Here is an 18,927-nt window from a genome sequence, read left to right as displayed (position 1 = left end):
TACACACACATAGATCTGTGATCTTCAGTGATGAGAAATGTAAATTGTTAACAATCCATTCTCCTGCTGTGTGACTCTTGACCATATTTTTCCATAAATCCTCCACCAGGCACACAGCAATTAATTGTCATTAATATGTTGTAAATTATTCAGGCCCAGCATGAATCTCTTCATTGTTCTTTGGGTGTTCTACAATTTTCATTCCTTAAAGTCTGAGGTATTCCATGATGTATAGTCATGTAACTTCATTGAAGAATATTGGTATTTTTAAAATGGAATTTTGTTTCAAGGGACTTGGGATCATTGAAAGCCCTACACAATTTCCCAAATACAAATCTTTCCTTTTTCTACTCAATTCTAGACCCAGTTCATTGTTCAAGTACCATTTCTATCCAAGATATACACATATATTTGTATGTATATATGTATGTATGTATATATGTATATATACATATACACATACATATATTCCCACACATACACACAAACACATGCATGTATATATACATGCATACATATATACACACACAAACATATACATACATACACATACACATGTGTGTATATACTGATGAGCAAGTATATATATATTTATATGTATATGTACTGTCCATCCAACTGCATACCCTAATCTGGATGACAGGCAATATTTATTCACTTAGTTTCTCCTGTGGATGGTTATATTGAATTCTTTTTAATGATTATGAGTATCGTTTAAGAAGCTTAAGAAGCTCTGTAATTTGACAGAGTCTGATATAGTCAGCGCAATGTGATCTTAAAACAGGATCAGCTACAGTACCTCCCCATGACAGCTCTGTGGCACAGTTTATAGAGGGCTGGGCCTAGGAGTCAGGGAGTCATGAGTTTAAGTCATGTCTAAGACACTTATTTGTTGTAAGACTCTGGGCAAGCTACTTAACCACTTTTTGACTCAGTTTCACCTGTAACATGGGAATAATCAGCATATGCTTCACAGGGTTGTTTTGAGGAGCACATGAGACAACTTGCAAAGTGCTTTGCAAACCTGCAAGTACTATGTGTATGCTAGCTAATTATATCTACAAGGAATCTTTCTTCACCTTGGACTTTACACTAAATCATGACAGCGGCAAATGTCTTTGGCAAACATATCATGTATTATGGCTTGCTTGATATTAGTAATCCGAACCCGATGGACTCACTTTCAGTAAATGAGAGAATGATTCATTTTGACAGATCTTTTCTTTTCTTTTTGTTTCTGCTTATCCCTCTAGCTTCATCCTCAAATGCTCTAAGAATGATCTGGCCTAATTGGGTCTTAACTCAAGTTTTCTGGAAGCTTATTTTTCTTCCCACTTCATGGGAGGTATTACCTCTCATAACCTTCTGCCATCCTTCTCTGCACAATTTTGCAAATGAATTTATATTCTGAACCGGTGTTGTTCTTGGCTGCTATATCTCTTCTCTTGGCAAGAAGACCAAGTGTTTACTGGATAAGGGGGTTTCTTCAGGCTTTTGACCTCATGGTTGTGTCAACTAAAAAAATAACTGCTGGACTTTGATTTCATCAGTGTGGGAAGTACCCAGAGAAGAACTTCTATTAAAACCAAATTGGCACCTTCTCTGCAACTTTTGGTTAGTTATGATAGTTGCACTAGACAGTTGCAAGAGGATCTGAGCAGTTAAATGATTTGGCCAGGATGATATAGATGGTTTGTGTCAGCCATGAGACTTGAACCCAGAGATTTCCTGATTCTGAGTGCAACTCTCTATCCCCTCTGCCACACTGCCTCATGCTGCCTTGCTTTAGACTGGTTAAATTTTTGTAGAAAATGCTGATAGTTCATGTCAATATCTGTGCCTTTATCTCTATCCCATCTAAGTAGGTCAGATAAAGCAGGTTGGAACTGTTTTGATTGCTGGTCATAATTTCTTTCCCTTTTTTTATTCTTTCTTTTAATTAGATATGGATTTAAAAAATCTTTGCTCTGACCAGCCATGGTCTGATTGTATATAAATACCTGACTTGGAAATGACTGCCCTATCAGTAGGCAGAAGCTTTCTGTCTCTTAAGATATGGTCAATATCATTTTAAAAAATGACTATATTAAGTTTGCCTCCAGACTGTCATCTTGACTGAAGTAGTCTTGATGTTTAGGCATGAGGCTTCTGTGTTGTCTGTAATTCCTTGGTCTCTTTCACTTCTTGATCCATTGCTTATGTTTTCCAACACATTTTTGCCATTCTTCTCTATACTCACCTTTGCTTTGAAGTCATTAAGAATTAAAGTACATTGATTTAATTTGGATAGTTTTGTCAGATTCTTCATAGAATTTCTCTACTTTCATCCTAAGCTGGAACATTCTCCCTTACACACACACACACACACACACACACATACACACACACACACTCAATTCACATATTTAAAGATAGAGATAGATATTAAATTATAGGTGTGTTATAATCTGCCCTGATGGAGGGAGTTTCTTCCTGGGAGACCCCACATTGACAAAATCACTCATTTTTTCTGCATTTGCATGTATATATGTGTGTTTCAGTACATATTAAGTGTCATAAGGAACAGGCAATAAATGTTACAAGAGTTTGGTGGAGGATGAAAGTGGTTAGGAGAGAAGTTATAAAGGATAAACCAAGCTGGACTTTGAAGGACAGGTAGAATGTGAATAGGTGAAGGGGGGTACTCTATGTGGAGGGAAATGGCCTAAGCAAAGATGTGAAGGTAGGGATAGGCACAGCTTGTTTAGAAATAGCAACCAAACCAGTTTGGCTCAAGTAGAATCATAAAACCTTAGAGATAGAAGGGACATAGAGTTCTCATCCAATCTTCCACCCATTACAAACATCTGTAACATATATGACAGATAATTATGTAGCTTAGACTTTAAATCATTCCCATAGTTGAATCATCATTTCTATGCTACTGACTATAGCTCCAGTCATGAACTTCATCCTGAGCTCCATGATATTCTGAGCACCATATTTCCAACCACCTAATTAACATTTCCACTTGGATATCCTACAAGAACTTCAAATTCAACATATCTAAAACCAAACCTGTCATCTTCAAAGCAAGTCTCTCTCTTCATATCCCCATTTCTGTGATTGGTACCACCATTCTCCAGGTTTGTAACTTTGGAGTCACCATGGAATTATTTCTATTCCTTGCCCTCACAACTAATCAGAAGCAATGCCCTTTTGCTTTTACATCTCAAATGTCTTTCATATGTTTCTTCCTTTCTATTCCCACTGCTATCATCCTAGTTGAGACCCTCACTGCCCCTCTCCTGGACTATTAAAGTAGACTCTTAATTAGGCAAGAGGCAGTGTGGTATAGTAGAAAGCACACTGGTTTTGAAATTGGAGGACCTGGGTTAAAATTCTCACTCTACCACTTATTACCTGGGTGTAAACCTCTTTCCTTCTCCAACAAAATGAAGAATCTTCAGCAAAATGAAGAGGCTATAAGAGCTTCTAAGGTCTCTTTTAGTCCCAAATGTATGATTTGTTCTTCTAAAAGTCCTCTCATACAACACCATCAAAGTATCACATCTCTCCACTGCTCTAAAATCTCCAATTGTCCTCCCTTACCAAAGGACAGAATGAAGTCTAAACTCTTTGTCAAATATAGACCCACGCTGTCATTCCAACCTTTTATCCCATTACTCCAAGAAATTACCTCCTCTAAGAAAGATTCGATCTTTCTTGTCTCTGTACCCCTCATTTTATACATCCTACAGCTTAAAAGTTCTACTCCCAGATCTTACCATGATATGGAGGTGACTTTGGATTCTTAAAGACTAAATCAGTGGAACAACTCTTGCCAAATTGGAAAGGCCTCAAGTATGGGTACATCCATAAACTATGTCTACTGTCTAAGAACCAACCTAGTGAAGTCTGGAGAGACTCATCCCCAGGTTGATCCTGTGCAACCTCGATATCTTAGACATTTTTTGTCAGTCATTTTTCAATCATTTCTGACTCTTCATACCCCATTTGGGGTGTTCTTGGCAAAGATATTGGAGTGGTTTTCCATTTTCTTCTTCAGCCCATTTTCAGATGAGGAAACTGAAGCAAACAAGGTTAAGTGACTTGCCCAGGGTCACATAGCTAGCAAGTGTCTGGATCCAGATTTGAATTCAGAAAGACGAGTCTTCCTGACTCTAGGTACAACTGGTCATATAGGTTCATAGATTTATAGCTGAAAGGAATCTCAAAGACCATCTAGTCCAGCCCCTTCATTTCATAGATGGAGAAACTGAGACCTAGGGAAGTTAGGTGACTTGCCCAAGATCATAGAAGGGGTAAGGATCAGAGGTAAGAGTTAAACTCAGGTATTCTAGAGTCAGTATTCTTTCCATTGTACATTGTTACTTCTCTGATCCTAGAAAGGTTGTATTCTGTATTAGTAGTGGGAACATGGATGAATTCAGAATTCCTTGAAGTATCAAAGATGGATAGCACATCATTAGCCTTGTACTGTAGTTATTGGTGTGCTTTGTTTTATTTCTTCTACTACATCATGTTAGACTTTTTTTGTCTTTTAATACATTTTGTCTTATTTTGTCTTATTAATACTTGCATCACCTGATTCAGTAGATGCCTTTAGAATGAGCTCTAGATTTGGAGTTAGGTTCTCAGGATACAAGAAGTAGGAATAGAAAGGAGAGATGAGATGTGCAGGACATTTCAGAGTTAGAAGCTACAGGATTTGACAACTATTTGGATATGGGGATAAGGGAAAGATAAGAATCAAAAATGAGTCTGAGGGTGCCTCTGTGGAGAAAATATTACTATTTAAAAAAAACAAGGGAAGCTGGAAACAGGCACTGGTTTTGGTGAGAAGATAATTCAGTTTTATATGTATTGAGATGAGGTGATTATCGGGACATGAAAGTGGAAATGTTTGATAGATAGGTGGATATTAGCACCTGTAATTCTGTAGAAGGGTATGGTATAGATAAGAGATTTGGAAGTAATGTACATGTTGGTAAGATAATTGGATTGACTGGTAAAACAATTGGATTAAAAAAGAGCAGTGAATGGAAAAGACTTTACAGAGAAAACCTTAGGCTCCTAGGTAGTCCTAGGTGATAGGTGGAGGAGGAAGAGCCATGAAGGACGTAGAGGAAAAAAAGGAGAAACAGGACAGTGCAGTGTCTGAAGCCAAGGGAGAGAGTTTTAAGAAGGAATGGAAAGGTCAGCTGCAAATGCCACAGATAGGTCAAGAGGGGGGAGAAAGGGCTGATGGATTTGGTGATTAGGTCATTGGTGACCTTTGAGAGAACAGTTTCAGCAGAAGCTGAGAGTTCAGGAGTGAGTGAGTAATGAGAAAATGGAGGTTATATGTATAGCTCATGGATTCTAAAAGGGTAGTAGGAAGTTTAAGTACACAGTGGATTAACAGTTCCCCCCTCCGGTAAGTTCAAGAGGCTCCAAAGCTCCATTTGGAGGGAATGCATATTGTGGGTAGGTAAGAACCATTCACTTCAAGCTTCTCCCCCTGCCCCCCAACCCACTTCATTTAAATTATTGTAGGGGAGACCCTTGTGGCTGTTGTTCAGGGCCTACCTGTTTTTCCCCTATCTTTGAAGGTATAGGTGGCCAACCTGAAGGTTTTTGGAACATCTGCATTTGGGTTCTGCTTCAACCACTTACTAATTAAGTAGCTATAAATTAACCACTTAACCTCTGAGCCTTAATATCCTCATAAAAATAATAAACAATCCATTAAACAGTTATTAAGTGCCTATTATGTATCAGGCACTGTGGGTTACAGGCTTCAGAGAGACAAATACAAAATGAGATAATGATATTAATTATGAGGGTAAATTAAAGTAGCAATGAAGTATGACACGTCACATTTCTTTGGAGATGCATGATTTACATCAATATGATCTAATTTGATCTTAGTCAACAATCCTCTGAGGGACCGAGTGTAAGTTTTGCTTTTTCATCCCTATTTTACGGATAAAGACATGGGGATTTAGGAACATGAAGTGAAATTGTCCAGGTCCGTGCAACTAGTAACTTGTCAGAGTAGGATTCTAACTCAGATCTTTTGACTTCGAGTGCAAAGCAGTCATCACGTTGTCTCTCTATATTTTTTAGCTCCTCTCTATATAGAACTTCTAGGTTTGCAGTATGCTTTCTTCATAACAACCATATGAAATTGGTCGTATGAATATCCTTTTCTTCTTTTTACTGATGAAGCTCAGACACACAAAGTAATCTGCCCATGTGCACACAGCCAGTAATTATCAGAGGTTGGAGCTGACCCCAGATCCACCTGACTCTAAACCCGAGTTTCTTTCCACTATACAAAATAAATACAAGGTGGTACAGTGGATAGAGTCCTGAGTCTGGAGTCACACAGTCCTGAGTTCAAATCCGACCTCACAAACTAGCTGTGTGATTCTGGGCAGGTCACTTATTCTCTGCTAGCTTCAGTTTCCTCAGCTATAAAATGGGGATCACCTCCCAGGACTGTCGTGAGGATCTAATGAGACAATAGTTGTAAAGCACTTAGCGCAAAGCCTAGGTTGGTATACAGTTGGTGGTTAATAAATGCTTATTTCCTTCCTCTGAGAAGGAGTGTTGGGGAGAGAGGTATTAAGCATTTTTATATATGAGGGAAAAGTCTCAGAGAGGAATGTCAGTTGAAATGAGAACCCAGGTCTCCTAACTGAAAATCCAACGTGCTTTTCACAGTGCTACACTGTCTTTGTAACCATAACTTTCTAGGTAAATGCAAACTCCTGCTATACTTTCAAAGGCTTGTGGAGTACCACCCTGCCCCAGGTGCTGGAGCCTCTGCTATACCAGGTACCGAAAGAATTCCTGTTCAAGTCAAATCAACCAAGACCCAAAAAGCAGTATGAGCATGAGCACCCATCCTTGTTAGCAAAATGGCGACCCCATCTCTATTCACACTCCTGTCCCTTCCCAGCCCTGCCCACTCACGGTGACAGTGGCCAGGAGCCCCTCGGGCACATTGGCCACGATGATGCCAATGAGGAAGATGACGGCCTCCAGCCAGCTGTAGCCCAGAATGAGGGAGAGCACGAAGAAGGAGACCCCAAGGAAGACAGCCACTCCAGTGATGAGTTGGATGAAGTGCTCGATCTCCATGGCAATGGGTGTGCGACCAACCTCCAGGCCTGAGGCCAGGGTGGCAATGCGGCCCATCACTGTCCGGTCACCTGTAGCTATCACGATGCCCCGGGCTGTGCCTGCATTCAAGGAGGGGACACCCGGATTGGGCCATCAGGGCACACTCTGGGGGGCGGAGAATCTTACTAGGGGGTAATATTCAGATGCAAAAAAAAAGTCCAAATGAACATTAGGGCTAAAAGGGGACTTAGAAATCAGCTGCTCCATTTATCTACCAGTTAAAGAAACTGAGGGGAAAAGACTTGCCTTGGATCAGACAGTGAGTTAGTGACAGAACTGAGATGGGAAACCCAATCTCCTGCCTTCCACTACAGGGATCTTTCCATTATACCTTCCTTTTTGTTTTCAATCGGGGCTAGGTGACTTGCCCAGGGTCACATAGCTAATAAATGTCTGAGGTCACATTTGAACTCAGGGCTTCCTGACTCCAGTCCCAGCACTTTATCCACTGGGCCACCTTGCTGTTCTCCAGCAGCACCTTGCTGCTTTATAGCACAATTGGCTAGTGAGGTCAGGTGGATGGGAGGCAGACCCCAATCCTGCCCCCACCAACCAGTCACTCTGCAGAAAGGTACTAATTGAACTAGGATACCTCTGGAGCCCTTCCACTTCTGAGATTCTATGATGCTGAGACCAGCTAAATTCACTGAAGACCCCTCTCATATTTTTCTGGCACTTAAGAAGGACTGTTGCAAATAATGGAAAAGCTGTGAATTGTAGGAGATTGAAAAAATAAATCTTGGGTATTTCATGTCAGCGGTAATAACAGGCCAACACTGGCAGCAGCAATTATCACCACCTTTCCTCATCCCTCAGACAAACAAGGGGGTCTTCTTGAGGGGCCTTGCTGTTAGAAATCAGGCACTGAATGGGAGGTACTAAGAACTCATTAGATGGATGTCTAAGAACCTTTGCCTGTTCTTTTAAGCCAGTTTGAAAAGCGGGTGGGTAGAATATTTTGCCAAGTTTTTTAAAAAAACAAAACAAATAAGCACAAACCACGGGAAACCCAATTCAAATGGCAAAAACTCAACCCATTAACATAGGCTCTTAATTGGGTCTAGAGGGAAAGGTGGAGATTGAGAAAAAAATACAAATTGTGTTAGTAAGGGTCATTATAATTCTGGCTTCTTCAAGATAGATGCATCCAAAACCTCTGAATCTAGGCACATTCTGCATGTTTCCTCAACTAACATTGCCTCACAATAAAATTTTTGATACTTGTGGTCCAAAAGTCTTGGGCCCCACGCTGATATTACTGCATTGATTAGCTGCCCCTCCATAAAATTTATAACACGATTCCTTTGGAACTCATTGCCTTCTGTAACAGTGTTTTGCAAAATCAATTTATGATAATTGATATAAGCAGAGCTTGGGTTACGGTGGAAAGAGAATATAAAGTTAAAATGTCTGGATTTGTATCTCACTTCCCTAAGTTACTTTGCAGACTTCATAGTCACTTAGTTTTCTCATCTTACAGATGAGGGGGAAGGGGAGACTCAGTAACTTCTAAGGTCCCTTCCTGCTTTATAGTAATGATAGATAGCATTTCTATAGCACTTTCAAGTATGCAAAGCTCTCTACAAATATTATCTCATTTGATCTCCACAACAATACCGGCAGGTAGGTGCTATTTTTAGACCCATTTTACAGATGAGAGAATTAAGGTTAAGTACTTTTGCACAGCTAGCAAGTATCTGAGGCTGAATTTGAACTAAGGTCTTCCTGACTCCAAATACAGTTCTCTAACCACTCTAACTACCAATAAGCCTATGAGCTCCAGGTATCTCTGTGAAATATATGGATCAGGAAAGAATTAAATGCCACAGAATTTTACTTTAAGAGGCCCAAGGTCCATTCATCTTCCTTCCTCCAACCTCTTCCACCTAAACCTTCTATCCCTTCCTAGAGTAACCTTTGCCTCTGCCCTCTTGTCTCACTGGAATCGAAAGGGTTATGATGAGGTCACCAAATTCCTAAAGCCACAAGGTCCAGGCTGGGCCCAATGCCCCTGGGACTTCCAAGAAGTGGCCTATCTAGGCTGGGAGTACAGAAGTTATCAGGATCAATTTCACATCTGATATCTCCTGAGGAGCTCTGGATTTTAGAGTCAGGAGACCTGTTTTTAAAGCCTGGCCCAGCTACTACTTACAAACTGTATGATCTTGAGTAGATTTTTCCCCTCTTTGGCCTTCAGTTTCTTCAGGTGTAAAATGAGGGGGTTGGATTCGGGAAGGCCCTCTAAGTCCTCAAGGGCAGCCCTTTGACTAAATCTCTGTGAAGTTTGGATTCAGTCAAAGGGCCACACTGGAGGACCTAAAGGATCACATGTGGCCTTGAGGAGGCAGGTTCCCTACCCCTAGATTAGATGATCCCTCAAGTTCTTCTAAATCTCATGATCTTTGGTCCCAAGGATAGAAAGAACACGACCTCTATATCTATACCAAACAGTGCTTTCTTTGTGTAGGGAAGAGCTGGTAGAGTTTGGCAACTAATCTGATACAGCTTAGAAGTGATGCAGAACTCTTCAGCTGGTATGTGAAGGGTTCCCTTATCCAACAGCTGCCCCTTGCCCCTCCTCCACTACAGCTCCTTTTTGGTGTGGGGCTGTAAGATGGAACCGCTATTTCTACTTTCTCTAGGACAAGGGTGAAAATTCAAGTTGAGGAAAAAGATAACCCCAGACACCCAAGATCCCCTGGAAGATAAATTTGGTTCTGGGTCCCTGATGCTCATGACCTTGCTCCTAGAGGCTCTCAAAAGTCACTAAAGGTTCAAGGTAAAAGGGAAGAGAGTAAGAGTTAGTCCTGCTCCCTGCCTCCCAAGTGAACCTTTTCTGCCCCCTGCTGGGGTCAGTAATTGAAAGCATCCTGGGTGTTGAGCTGTCTGGGCCCAGGCAATGCCAGTTTCACTATGCTCACCTCTGTCTGGGCTACCCCTTAGGCTAGAGAACCCAGATTCTTCTCCTAATCATGTTTCTGGCAAAGATAAGAGGACTACAGGTAAGGGGACATGAGACTGCAGACATCAAAAGAGACTGCGCCAATTCGGTTATGATTTAGCAGAATCACAGAGATTCTGGGCTTGAATCCCTAGTTTGTTCATTACTAGTCATTTTACTTTTCTAGGTCTCAGTTTCCTCTTCAGTTAAATGAGCAAGGGGGGTTAGATTAGATTAGAGATGTCGAACACATGGCTCACTAGTCTCCCAAATGCACAGTCAAATTTAAATATAATTATTATAATTAAATATAATTATCATTATAATGAAATGTAATTAACAAAATAAATTAAAAAATAAAACAGAAAATATTAATTTTTAAAATGAAGTCAATATGCCTTCTGCATAGAGTTTTACATTTAAATTAGTGGTCTTCATTTCTATTTGAGTTTGATGCCACAGGACTAAATGATTCCCAAGATCCCTCCCAGTTCTATTTCCTATGAGCTGGGGATGTCCCCATCTCTGCATTCAACCTCTAGCTCCTTTTCATTTTGTACTTATATTTTACACAGCACCTTTTCCCCATCAAAGAGGTAGTGAAGGTATTATCACTCTCATTTTACAGATGGCAAAGCTAAGGATGCAGTGTGGTTCCATGGAAGAACACCAGAGTTCTGAGTACCTGGGTTAGAAGTCTTGCTCTTTTGCTCAGTAGGCATTTGCCCATCTCACTTCTCTGGGCCTCAGTTCTCTCACATAGGGGTAGGACCAGATGAACTCAGATCCTCTTTAGCTCTAAACCTTTGATCCCATGATGCTCAGAAAATCAAAGTGACTTATTCACTGTCACATAGTTGGTAAGCACTAAAGCCAGGGTCCATAGTCAGATTTCCTGATTCAAAGATCAGCAATCATCCACACTGCTGTTCCCCTGGCTGGTGTCCTCCCCCTCCCCCCAAAAAAAGCTGTCGAGGCGTGTTGCTCTCTGCTTCTCACCTCACAGTTCTATCACTTGTGGAGAAATATCCCAAATGAGAAGGGGGATGATGTCACAGCTGAACCTAGATCCCTCTCCGTGAGACTTTCCCTACTCATTTCTTAGTGGGTAGGCACAACCTCACTGATATTGGGATGGGGCTTATCTGGAAGTACCATTCACTCTCCCCTGTCCCCATTTCCTTGTGTAGCTTCTAGGGCAGCCATTCTGACTAAGCTCCTCACCTTCCACACAGTTGGTAGAGAAGAAGCAGATATTTCGGGTCTCCAAGGGATTCTCATGAGTAAACTCAGGGGAACGGGTCTGTGGCTCTGACTCGCCTGTCAGGGAGGAATTGTCCACCTGAGGATAAACAGACATGGTGAAGGCTCATCAGATAGACATGCATTTACACAGATGTTGTTGTTCACTTATTTCAGTAGTATCTGACTCTTTGTGACCTCCTTTTGGGATTTTCTTAGCAAAGATACTGGAGTGGTTTGCTGTTTCCTTCTCAAGCTCATTTTACTGATGAGGAAACTGGGACAAACAGGGTTAAGTGATTTGTCCAAGGTCACTCAGCTGTGTCTGAGGCCACATTTGAACTCAGGAAGATGAGTCTTTGTGATTCCTGGTCTAGCACTCTATCTACTGTGCCACCTAGCTGCCCTTATTTACACAGATAAACACCCACATCTCCCAAGTCACAGATACATATAGCCAAAGACATCTTAGAAACAGCCTTATTCAGTAGAAAGAACACCAGATCTATAATAAGCAAACCTGCACTTGCATTCCATTTTTCCACTCTCTACTACGCTCCCTGAGAGTAGTCTTGGAGAACTCATCTTTGAAGGAAGTCGTGAGTGGAGTTCCCCAGGGAACGATGCTTATTCCCCTGTGTTTGGTTTGCACTATTTAACAGCTTTATCAGTGTTTTGAATAAAGGTATAAATGGCATGCTTATCAAATGTACAGATCAAACAAAGCTAGGAAAGATAAGCTAAGGCAAAAGTTGCAGAGTCAGGATCCCAAAAGGGTCAGGACAAGATAGAATATTGTGCCAAATCTAAGAAGAGGAAATTTCATCAGATGAAATGTAAAATCTTAACATTTGGGTTTAAAAAAATCAATTTTGTAAGTATGAGATGGAGTAAAAAAAATTCTGAAAATGATCAGGTTGCTTAATGGAATGCAAGCTTCATATGAGTCAGCAGTGTGATATAAAAATCAAGGAACTGAATGAGATCATTGGCTGAATTAAGAGGCGTAGCGTCAAAGCCTGATGAGAGATGGCAGGGCCACCATCTGATCCTGGTCAGACTACTCTCTGGAGGGTTGTGTTCAGTTCTCATGCTATTATTCAGGACACTGATAAACTAGAGAGTGTCCAGAGAAGGGTAGCAAGGTTGTAAAGGGCTCTCATGATAATTGCATAGAAAGATTATCTTGACAATCTTATAGAAGGAAAGATTTAGGAGGAATATGATAATTGTTTTCAAGAATTTTAAGGACAATCATATGGAAGAGGTTTTAGACTTATTCTGCTTGGTTTCCAAGGGCAAAACTAGGTGGTAGGGATGATAATTGAGGAGAAAATTTTAGATTTGATATTAGAATTCATTATAATTCAAGATATCTCAAAGTGGTCCTGGCTAGCCTAAGGTGGAATGGGATAACCCAGCAGGCAGTATTTTCCTCTTCATTAAGAGGTCTTTAAGCAGAGATTGAATTACTATTTGTTAGGTATGTTGTAGAGGGTATTATTTTTTAGGTACAGGTGGGACTAGATAGTAGTCTCAGAGGTCTTTTCCAATTCTGAGGTTCTGTTGTTAGATTACAGGACTTGGAATTGAGAGACCTGGTTTAGAATCTTGGACTAAGCAGTCTCAAAGCTCTCTTCCAGCTCCAAATCTATGATACAGTCTTTGGGTCTGACTATTCATAGCCACCAACGTTACTATTGTCTAGCCCATATCTCTCTATAGCCACTAGGCCATGTTTATTTCACTAGAATAATTTAAAATGTACTAACAGCTAACTTTGATAATGTATTTTAAAGCTTACAAAGTATTTTTTTTCTCAAGGTCTTAGTGGAGTAGGTAGTAAACCTTAGACAGGATTTGAACCTATGAGGTGATATCCAATTGGATTTCAAGTTCAAGCCATTACTATTTAGTCATCACAGCTGTACGGATAGAATAAACAACAGGAAGATCCATAGGCAATCTACTAACAGGATGGGGTAGGATGACAGTTGGTTAACTCTGACCTGTCCCCATCTTCTGTAATCCACTCAACTCTACATCATCATGACCATTCCACGTCAACCTGGCCCGAATCTACTTACCTTGCAACCATGAGAAGAGATGATCCGGAGGTCTGCAGGTACACGATCTCCACCCTTTACCTCCACCAGGTCTCCTACTACCACCTCCTCCGCATTGATCTGCATTTTCTCACCCTCTCGAACCACCAGAGCTTGCTATGGGAACACAGTGGGGGCATCTGTGTCATTCAGACCTCCATTATGTCCCTTTATTCCCTTCCTCCCCATTCCTGCTTTTCCATACCCTTACCCATTTACTCCCCATCTATCTTTGGAATTTATCATGACTCAAAAAGATAATGGGGCTTCTCCTTATTAAGTTACCATATGGGAGAGCAGGGGAAACAGGGAAGGGATCAATACCTCAGAAACTCATATCTCGAATCCTAAATCCAGTCCTGTCATTTACCTGTGGCACCATGTTCTTAAAGGAATCCATGATCTTGGAGCTCTTGGCCTCCTGGTAGTAGGAGAAACAGCCAGTGACAATGACCACAGCTGCCAGGACCACACCCAGGTATAACTAGAGCAGGAAAAAAAGTGTCAACTCCTACCTGATCCCAGGAAAAGCAGCAGGGTAGGAGCAGCCTTGCAAAATATAATCATCTTATGCAAAGCATAAAATTTCTGGTTCTGGGAGTATGTTGGGGACAGCTTGGGTTTGTGAGAGATTGTTAAATTTTCAGTATGATTATTTACATCTTGGAAATCAGAAAATGCTACAAATCAGGTGGATTTATTGTTTTGTTGACTGTCTAGACTCAAAGTGATGGAGAAAATGTTAAAGCAAATTCAACTTAAAAGTGTGTCATGAGTACATTTTTTCCCTGTTGTTAAATATTTACCAGCATACCCTTGCTTGGTTCCCATTGAGTGGGTTGCCTTAGAAGGTGGAAGTGTGGATAGAGGGAATTCCCCTTCCTGACCCTAAGCCTAGAGAGTTGATAGAGTTGGAGAGACATAAAGGGAATGAGAACAAAGTCATGGATAAGGAGTGAATCAGCAATAAATGAACTTCCCAAGGAAATCTTTGAAGCAACAGGGAATAATGAATGATTAGATTCCCTAGGTTTGGAACCCCACCCTCCTTGTTTTTACTTCCCAGCTGCATGATCCTGGGAAAATGACAACCTCTCAGTGCCTCAGTTTCCATGGAAATAACATTTCCTCTACCTACTGAACAGGGCCTTTGCAAGAAAAGTCTTGGGCAGACTTCCAAGTGCTATAGAAATGTGAAGTGTTTTCACTAACAGCATCCAGTTATGTATCATTATACAATTTGCCGATGGGTTTACATATATCATTTAATCTTAACAATCACCTATTATTATATTCATTGCACAGATGAAACTGAGGCTAAAAGGTTAAGTGACACCTAAGGTCACACAGAGAGTAAACATCTGAAGTAGTATTTGAACCCAGGTCTCTTCCTGATTCTAAGTCCTGTTCTGTAATGTCTAATTAATTATTATTATCATTCCTTTCACTTTGCCTTGGCAGGGCTGGTAGGATTTATAAGCTGCTGACTACAAGTAAATGATGCTTGTTTTTTGGTTGTTTTTTTTAGCATCAGTTCAGGAGCCAGCCGTATCTCTGAGTCACTTCCCGACTAGGTCCCAGATTCTGTAAATGAAAGACTGCTCGTGGGATTAGAGCCAGAGTTTGGGGATTTAGGGGTTCTAGGACAAGAAGGTCTACAAGGCAGGATCAACCACATAGGACAGCAGGCTCACGTTGTCATTGGAGGGCTCATCTTCCATGGCTGCCTGGATGCCATAGGCCAGGAAGCAGAGCAGGGCCCCAATCCAGAGCAGGATGGAGAAGCCCCCAAAGAGCTGCCGACAGAATTTGACCCATTCGGGGGTGGTGGGTGGCGGAGTCAGGGCATTAGGCCCATCCCGGGCCAAGATATCCTGTGCCCGCTGGTTGGTGAGGCCCTGTGGAAAGGTGATAAAAGGAGTGGAATCAGTGATCTCTAAGGTCCTTTCTTATTTAACCATTCTATATGATTCTATATGTAAGAGTGAAGTAGGCTGTCTTAGTATTGAACTAATCACTTGGAGTGCCAAGAGATAGGAATGCCTTATCTCTTTTCCTCTCGACTCTTACCCTTTCTCCCTTCTTCAGCCTCCCTTCTCCCTTTCTTCTCTGTCCCTGCATCTCTGGTTTTCCCTGCTAGGCCTAATACCTTCTTTTCTTTCCATCTCCATTCCCCAGCTTAAGACCCTCAGAAACAAAGGCGTCCAAGCCCGCCGCAAAGTCAGGGCCAGACCTGGGATGGCCATAGATAGGACCAAAGATCTGCAGCAGGATAAGCTTCCCAGGGAAGACAGCTCAAGAGGCCTCTCCTCTTAGCCCTTCTTTTCCACTCACCAGAAACATTGAGGAGAAATCTGTTGTACACAGAGTCAGGACTACACAGTTTATCATTTGACAGAACGATGGAATTTGAGTGCTGGAGGAGATTCTAGGAATGACGTAGTCCAATCTGGACTTAAAAAAGAATCCCCCTTATAGCATGCCCAGTGAAGCATCACTGAGACCCTACCAGTAGACCTCCCATGAGGGGGAATCCATCATTCCCTAGGAAAACCCAATATACTCTTGAAGTACTTTAATCATTCCCTTATTTCAAGACTAAATTTGCCTCTGAAGCTTCTCTCCATGTTCTACTATCACCTCATGTATGTTAGTTCTGTGATGGATGGACAGCAAGGTGGGAAGGGCCTTGAATCAAGAGATCAGAGACAATGCTTCTGGCTGACTGCCTTTGGGCAAATCAATCAATCTCTTTGGGCTTTTCCATTTCTAGTCCTAACATTCCATGTAACCTTCCTAGACTGTAACACCAAGATGAGGAGACCATCTTATGCTAGGGAACATTCCCCTCAGTGAGTGAGGGAGACCAGGAGCAATGGGTGGGGGCTTCTCTTCCTACCCCCAAGGGAGTCCCCCAACTCACCTTAGACAGATCTACCTGATACTTTCTGCCCAACTCATCCAGGGACAGCTTATGGTCATCCTGAGGGGGAAAGCAGGCAGTTATTATGAGGGAAGAAAGGAATTCAGAGAAATAGTTTTGTTGGACCCATGGCTCTGAAAGGGACCCAGGACTTTCCTAGCAACCATCCCTGGGAATGACCCAGCTCTACCCCCTTCAGGAAGGAACCATCTCAAAGGCTAGAAAAGACAGAGCAGGTCCCAAGGTAGGCAGTTGTCCTCACCATGGCCACCTCCTTCTTCAATTCATCAAGTTCCTTTTCCTTCTGCTTCTTCTTGCCGCCCCCATTTTCTGTGGTGGTGGCGGCGGGCGAGTACTCTCGGCCAGCCTAGGATAGGAATTGATTGATTCCAAGGAATTAGGAAGAAAGAAGAAAGGGACTGCTTCTCTTAAGGATAAGGATGCTGATCCAAAAATGGGATTTTCTAGGAGGGTTTGTTTTTTGGAGGCAATCTGGGTTAATTGACTTGCCCTTTACATAGCTTGTAAAGTGTCTGAAGTCAAATTTGCACTCAGGTCTCCTGACTCTAGGGCCAGTGCTCTAGCCAATGTGCCACCTAGCTGCCCCTCTATGAAGTTTTGAAGGAGGCAGAGCACAGTGGAAAGAGTACAGGATTTGGAGTTGAGGACCTGGGTTTGATCTCAGCTTTGTTACCTATTACAATGTGACCTTGGGAAAGTAATTTTACTCCTGTGAGTTTTCCTCACCTGTTAAAATAAAGAGGTCATTTGTACTAGGTAATATCTAAGACTCATTCTAGCTCTATGATCCTGTGAATTCAATCTAGTTCAATAAAGGTTTATTAAGCATTTACTATGAGAAAGAATAGGAGATAGCTACAAAAATAAAGATAGCCAAGTCCCCGTTCTCAAAGAGCTTGTAGTCTTTTAGTTTTGAAATCAAGCCTGGAGGAAATCCTAGACTGTTTAGGAGAAAAGTAGAAGATGGCAATCTAGGAGGACTGTATGTGGCACTGGGGTTTCTCCATCCTTTGACCAGGACCATCTGGGAGCATCTAAGAAAGAAACAAGGGAACTGAGAGTGCTGGAGAAGAGACAGACTTTGGGGGAGGCAAGGGTGAGTGGAGTGGGAGGTTCTGTCTGGGGTTACAGAACCAAGAGGATCAGATTTGATTGACAAGTCTGAGAGAGTAGGCCAGTGACATGAGAGGATGGGAGGTCTGAGGAATGGAGGAATGGAATCTGGGGAATGGGAATTGTATAGGGTATTTTTTTTCTGGGACCCTTTTTCCCCTGAAAGCCTATCCTTGGCTGCCATTTTCACCTCCCTTTCTTAAGGTAGGGTGACACCCTGAAGTCCTTTAAGCATGATGTCCTTATTTTGGTTCAGTCAGTCACATTTCTACTTATAAACACAGGCAGGGTAAGAAATGAGCCCTGATATTCCCCAAATATAAGAACGTCCAGGTTCAGGATCCAGCCTCTGGGAACCCATTAGTCAAACAGCAAACAAACCAAGAAGTATTTATTAAGCACTATGCACTGGACACTGGGCTAAAATCAGGGCAGTGCTAAGGTACTATTAAGTAGAATGGTCTTTAGAATAACAGTTTGGGTCACAGGGAGGATCCACAGGGCTCCTGGGGTCCAAGTTGAAAAGATTGTGGCCCAAGGTCATTAACATTTCCCTCCAAGGTGGCCTCAATCCAGAGGTCCACTTTGGCATATTGTAGAGAATAAGAGCATATGGAGTGACTCAGCTCCGGTGTGGGCACAAGAACTCACCGGAAAGGGATCTTTTCCACTTGGACTTCCCCCATTCTGTTCTCCCCACCCGTACTCAGGGACACAGTGACCTTGTGATGAGAAAGCTGGACTGAGAAGGCTTGGTTGGAAGTCAGGACTTCTTGGCTCCATTCTAGGGGCCTGATCCAACCTCACTAAGAGGCCACCCAGATTCTTTCTACCACCATGCCTCGGTTTCCTCCTCAGCACCATGTGAAGGGGTTTAGTCCTACCTCTCCCTTCTCCATATCTCCTAGGAGGACCTGTGAACAACTTATCAGATTGAATGGATTTTATAAATGAGAATCTTAGTTCTTTGAACTCTCTGACCTTACACTCTGTGGGAGGCAGGTGGCTGACTGGGAAGGCAAGGGGGCATTGATTAAGGATTGATTAAGGTAGTAGACCAATCAGTAGTTTCTCTAGGCTGGACAAACTCTCTAGGGAAAGGTGATGGTACTTGGTGTGGAGAGCCAAGGGCCAAGATTAGGGGCATTTAATATGTATTTTGACACAAAAGAAATTATTAGATTCAAGTGTATATTTTTTAAAAAAATCACTAGCCTAGAAACTTTTGGCCATAGGTTGCAGCCTGCTCTTAGCAGCTTCTCCTCTCTCCCCCACCATCTCACTCCATTCCCCAGCAGGCCTTGAGCTTGGGACAGACTGCCCCCTCTCCCCCCTCCTCCTCTCCTGGCAGGCATCTCAGGCTCTGGAGCCAGGAGCCCACAGAGAACCAGGGCCAGCGACAGCCTAGG

At 42.1% G+C, this 18,927-nt stretch overlaps 1 protein-coding gene across 3 annotated transcripts in view; it reads right to left on the bottom strand.

Annotated features, from left to right (window-relative positions):
* ATP1A2 (ATPase Na+/K+ transporting subunit alpha 2) overlaps positions 1-18,927 on the bottom strand; it is a 43,462-nt gene that overhangs the window by 22,101 nt on the left and 2,434 nt on the right. For 2 of the 3 annotated variants that reach the window (XM_072647385.1, XM_072647386.1), the window contains exons 2-8: positions 16,647-16,751; positions 16,385-16,444; positions 15,156-15,359; positions 13,832-13,945; positions 13,444-13,578; positions 11,339-11,456; positions 6,964-7,232 (exon numbers count right to left, since the gene is read on the bottom strand). In XM_072647385.1, coding sequence (XP_072503486.1) covers positions 6,964-7,232; positions 11,339-11,456; positions 13,444-13,578; positions 13,832-13,945; positions 15,156-15,359; positions 16,385-16,444; positions 16,647-16,751 — 1,005 coding nt within the window. Of the gene's footprint in view, positions 1-6,963; positions 7,233-11,338; positions 11,457-13,443; positions 13,579-13,831; positions 13,946-15,155; positions 15,360-16,384; positions 16,445-16,646; positions 16,752-18,927 lie in introns of those variants that run through there. The other variant, XM_072647387.1, reaches the window with a different exon arrangement.

This window comes from Notamacropus eugenii, chromosome 2 (genome assembly GCF_028372415.1).
Source record: "Notamacropus eugenii isolate mMacEug1 chromosome 2, mMacEug1.pri_v2, whole genome shotgun sequence".
Lineage (NCBI taxonomy): Eukaryota > Metazoa > Chordata > Mammalia > Diprotodontia > Macropodidae > Notamacropus > Notamacropus eugenii.
Note: the sequence above shows the minus strand (reverse complement) of the source record. Positions and strands in the feature narration are given on the sequence as shown.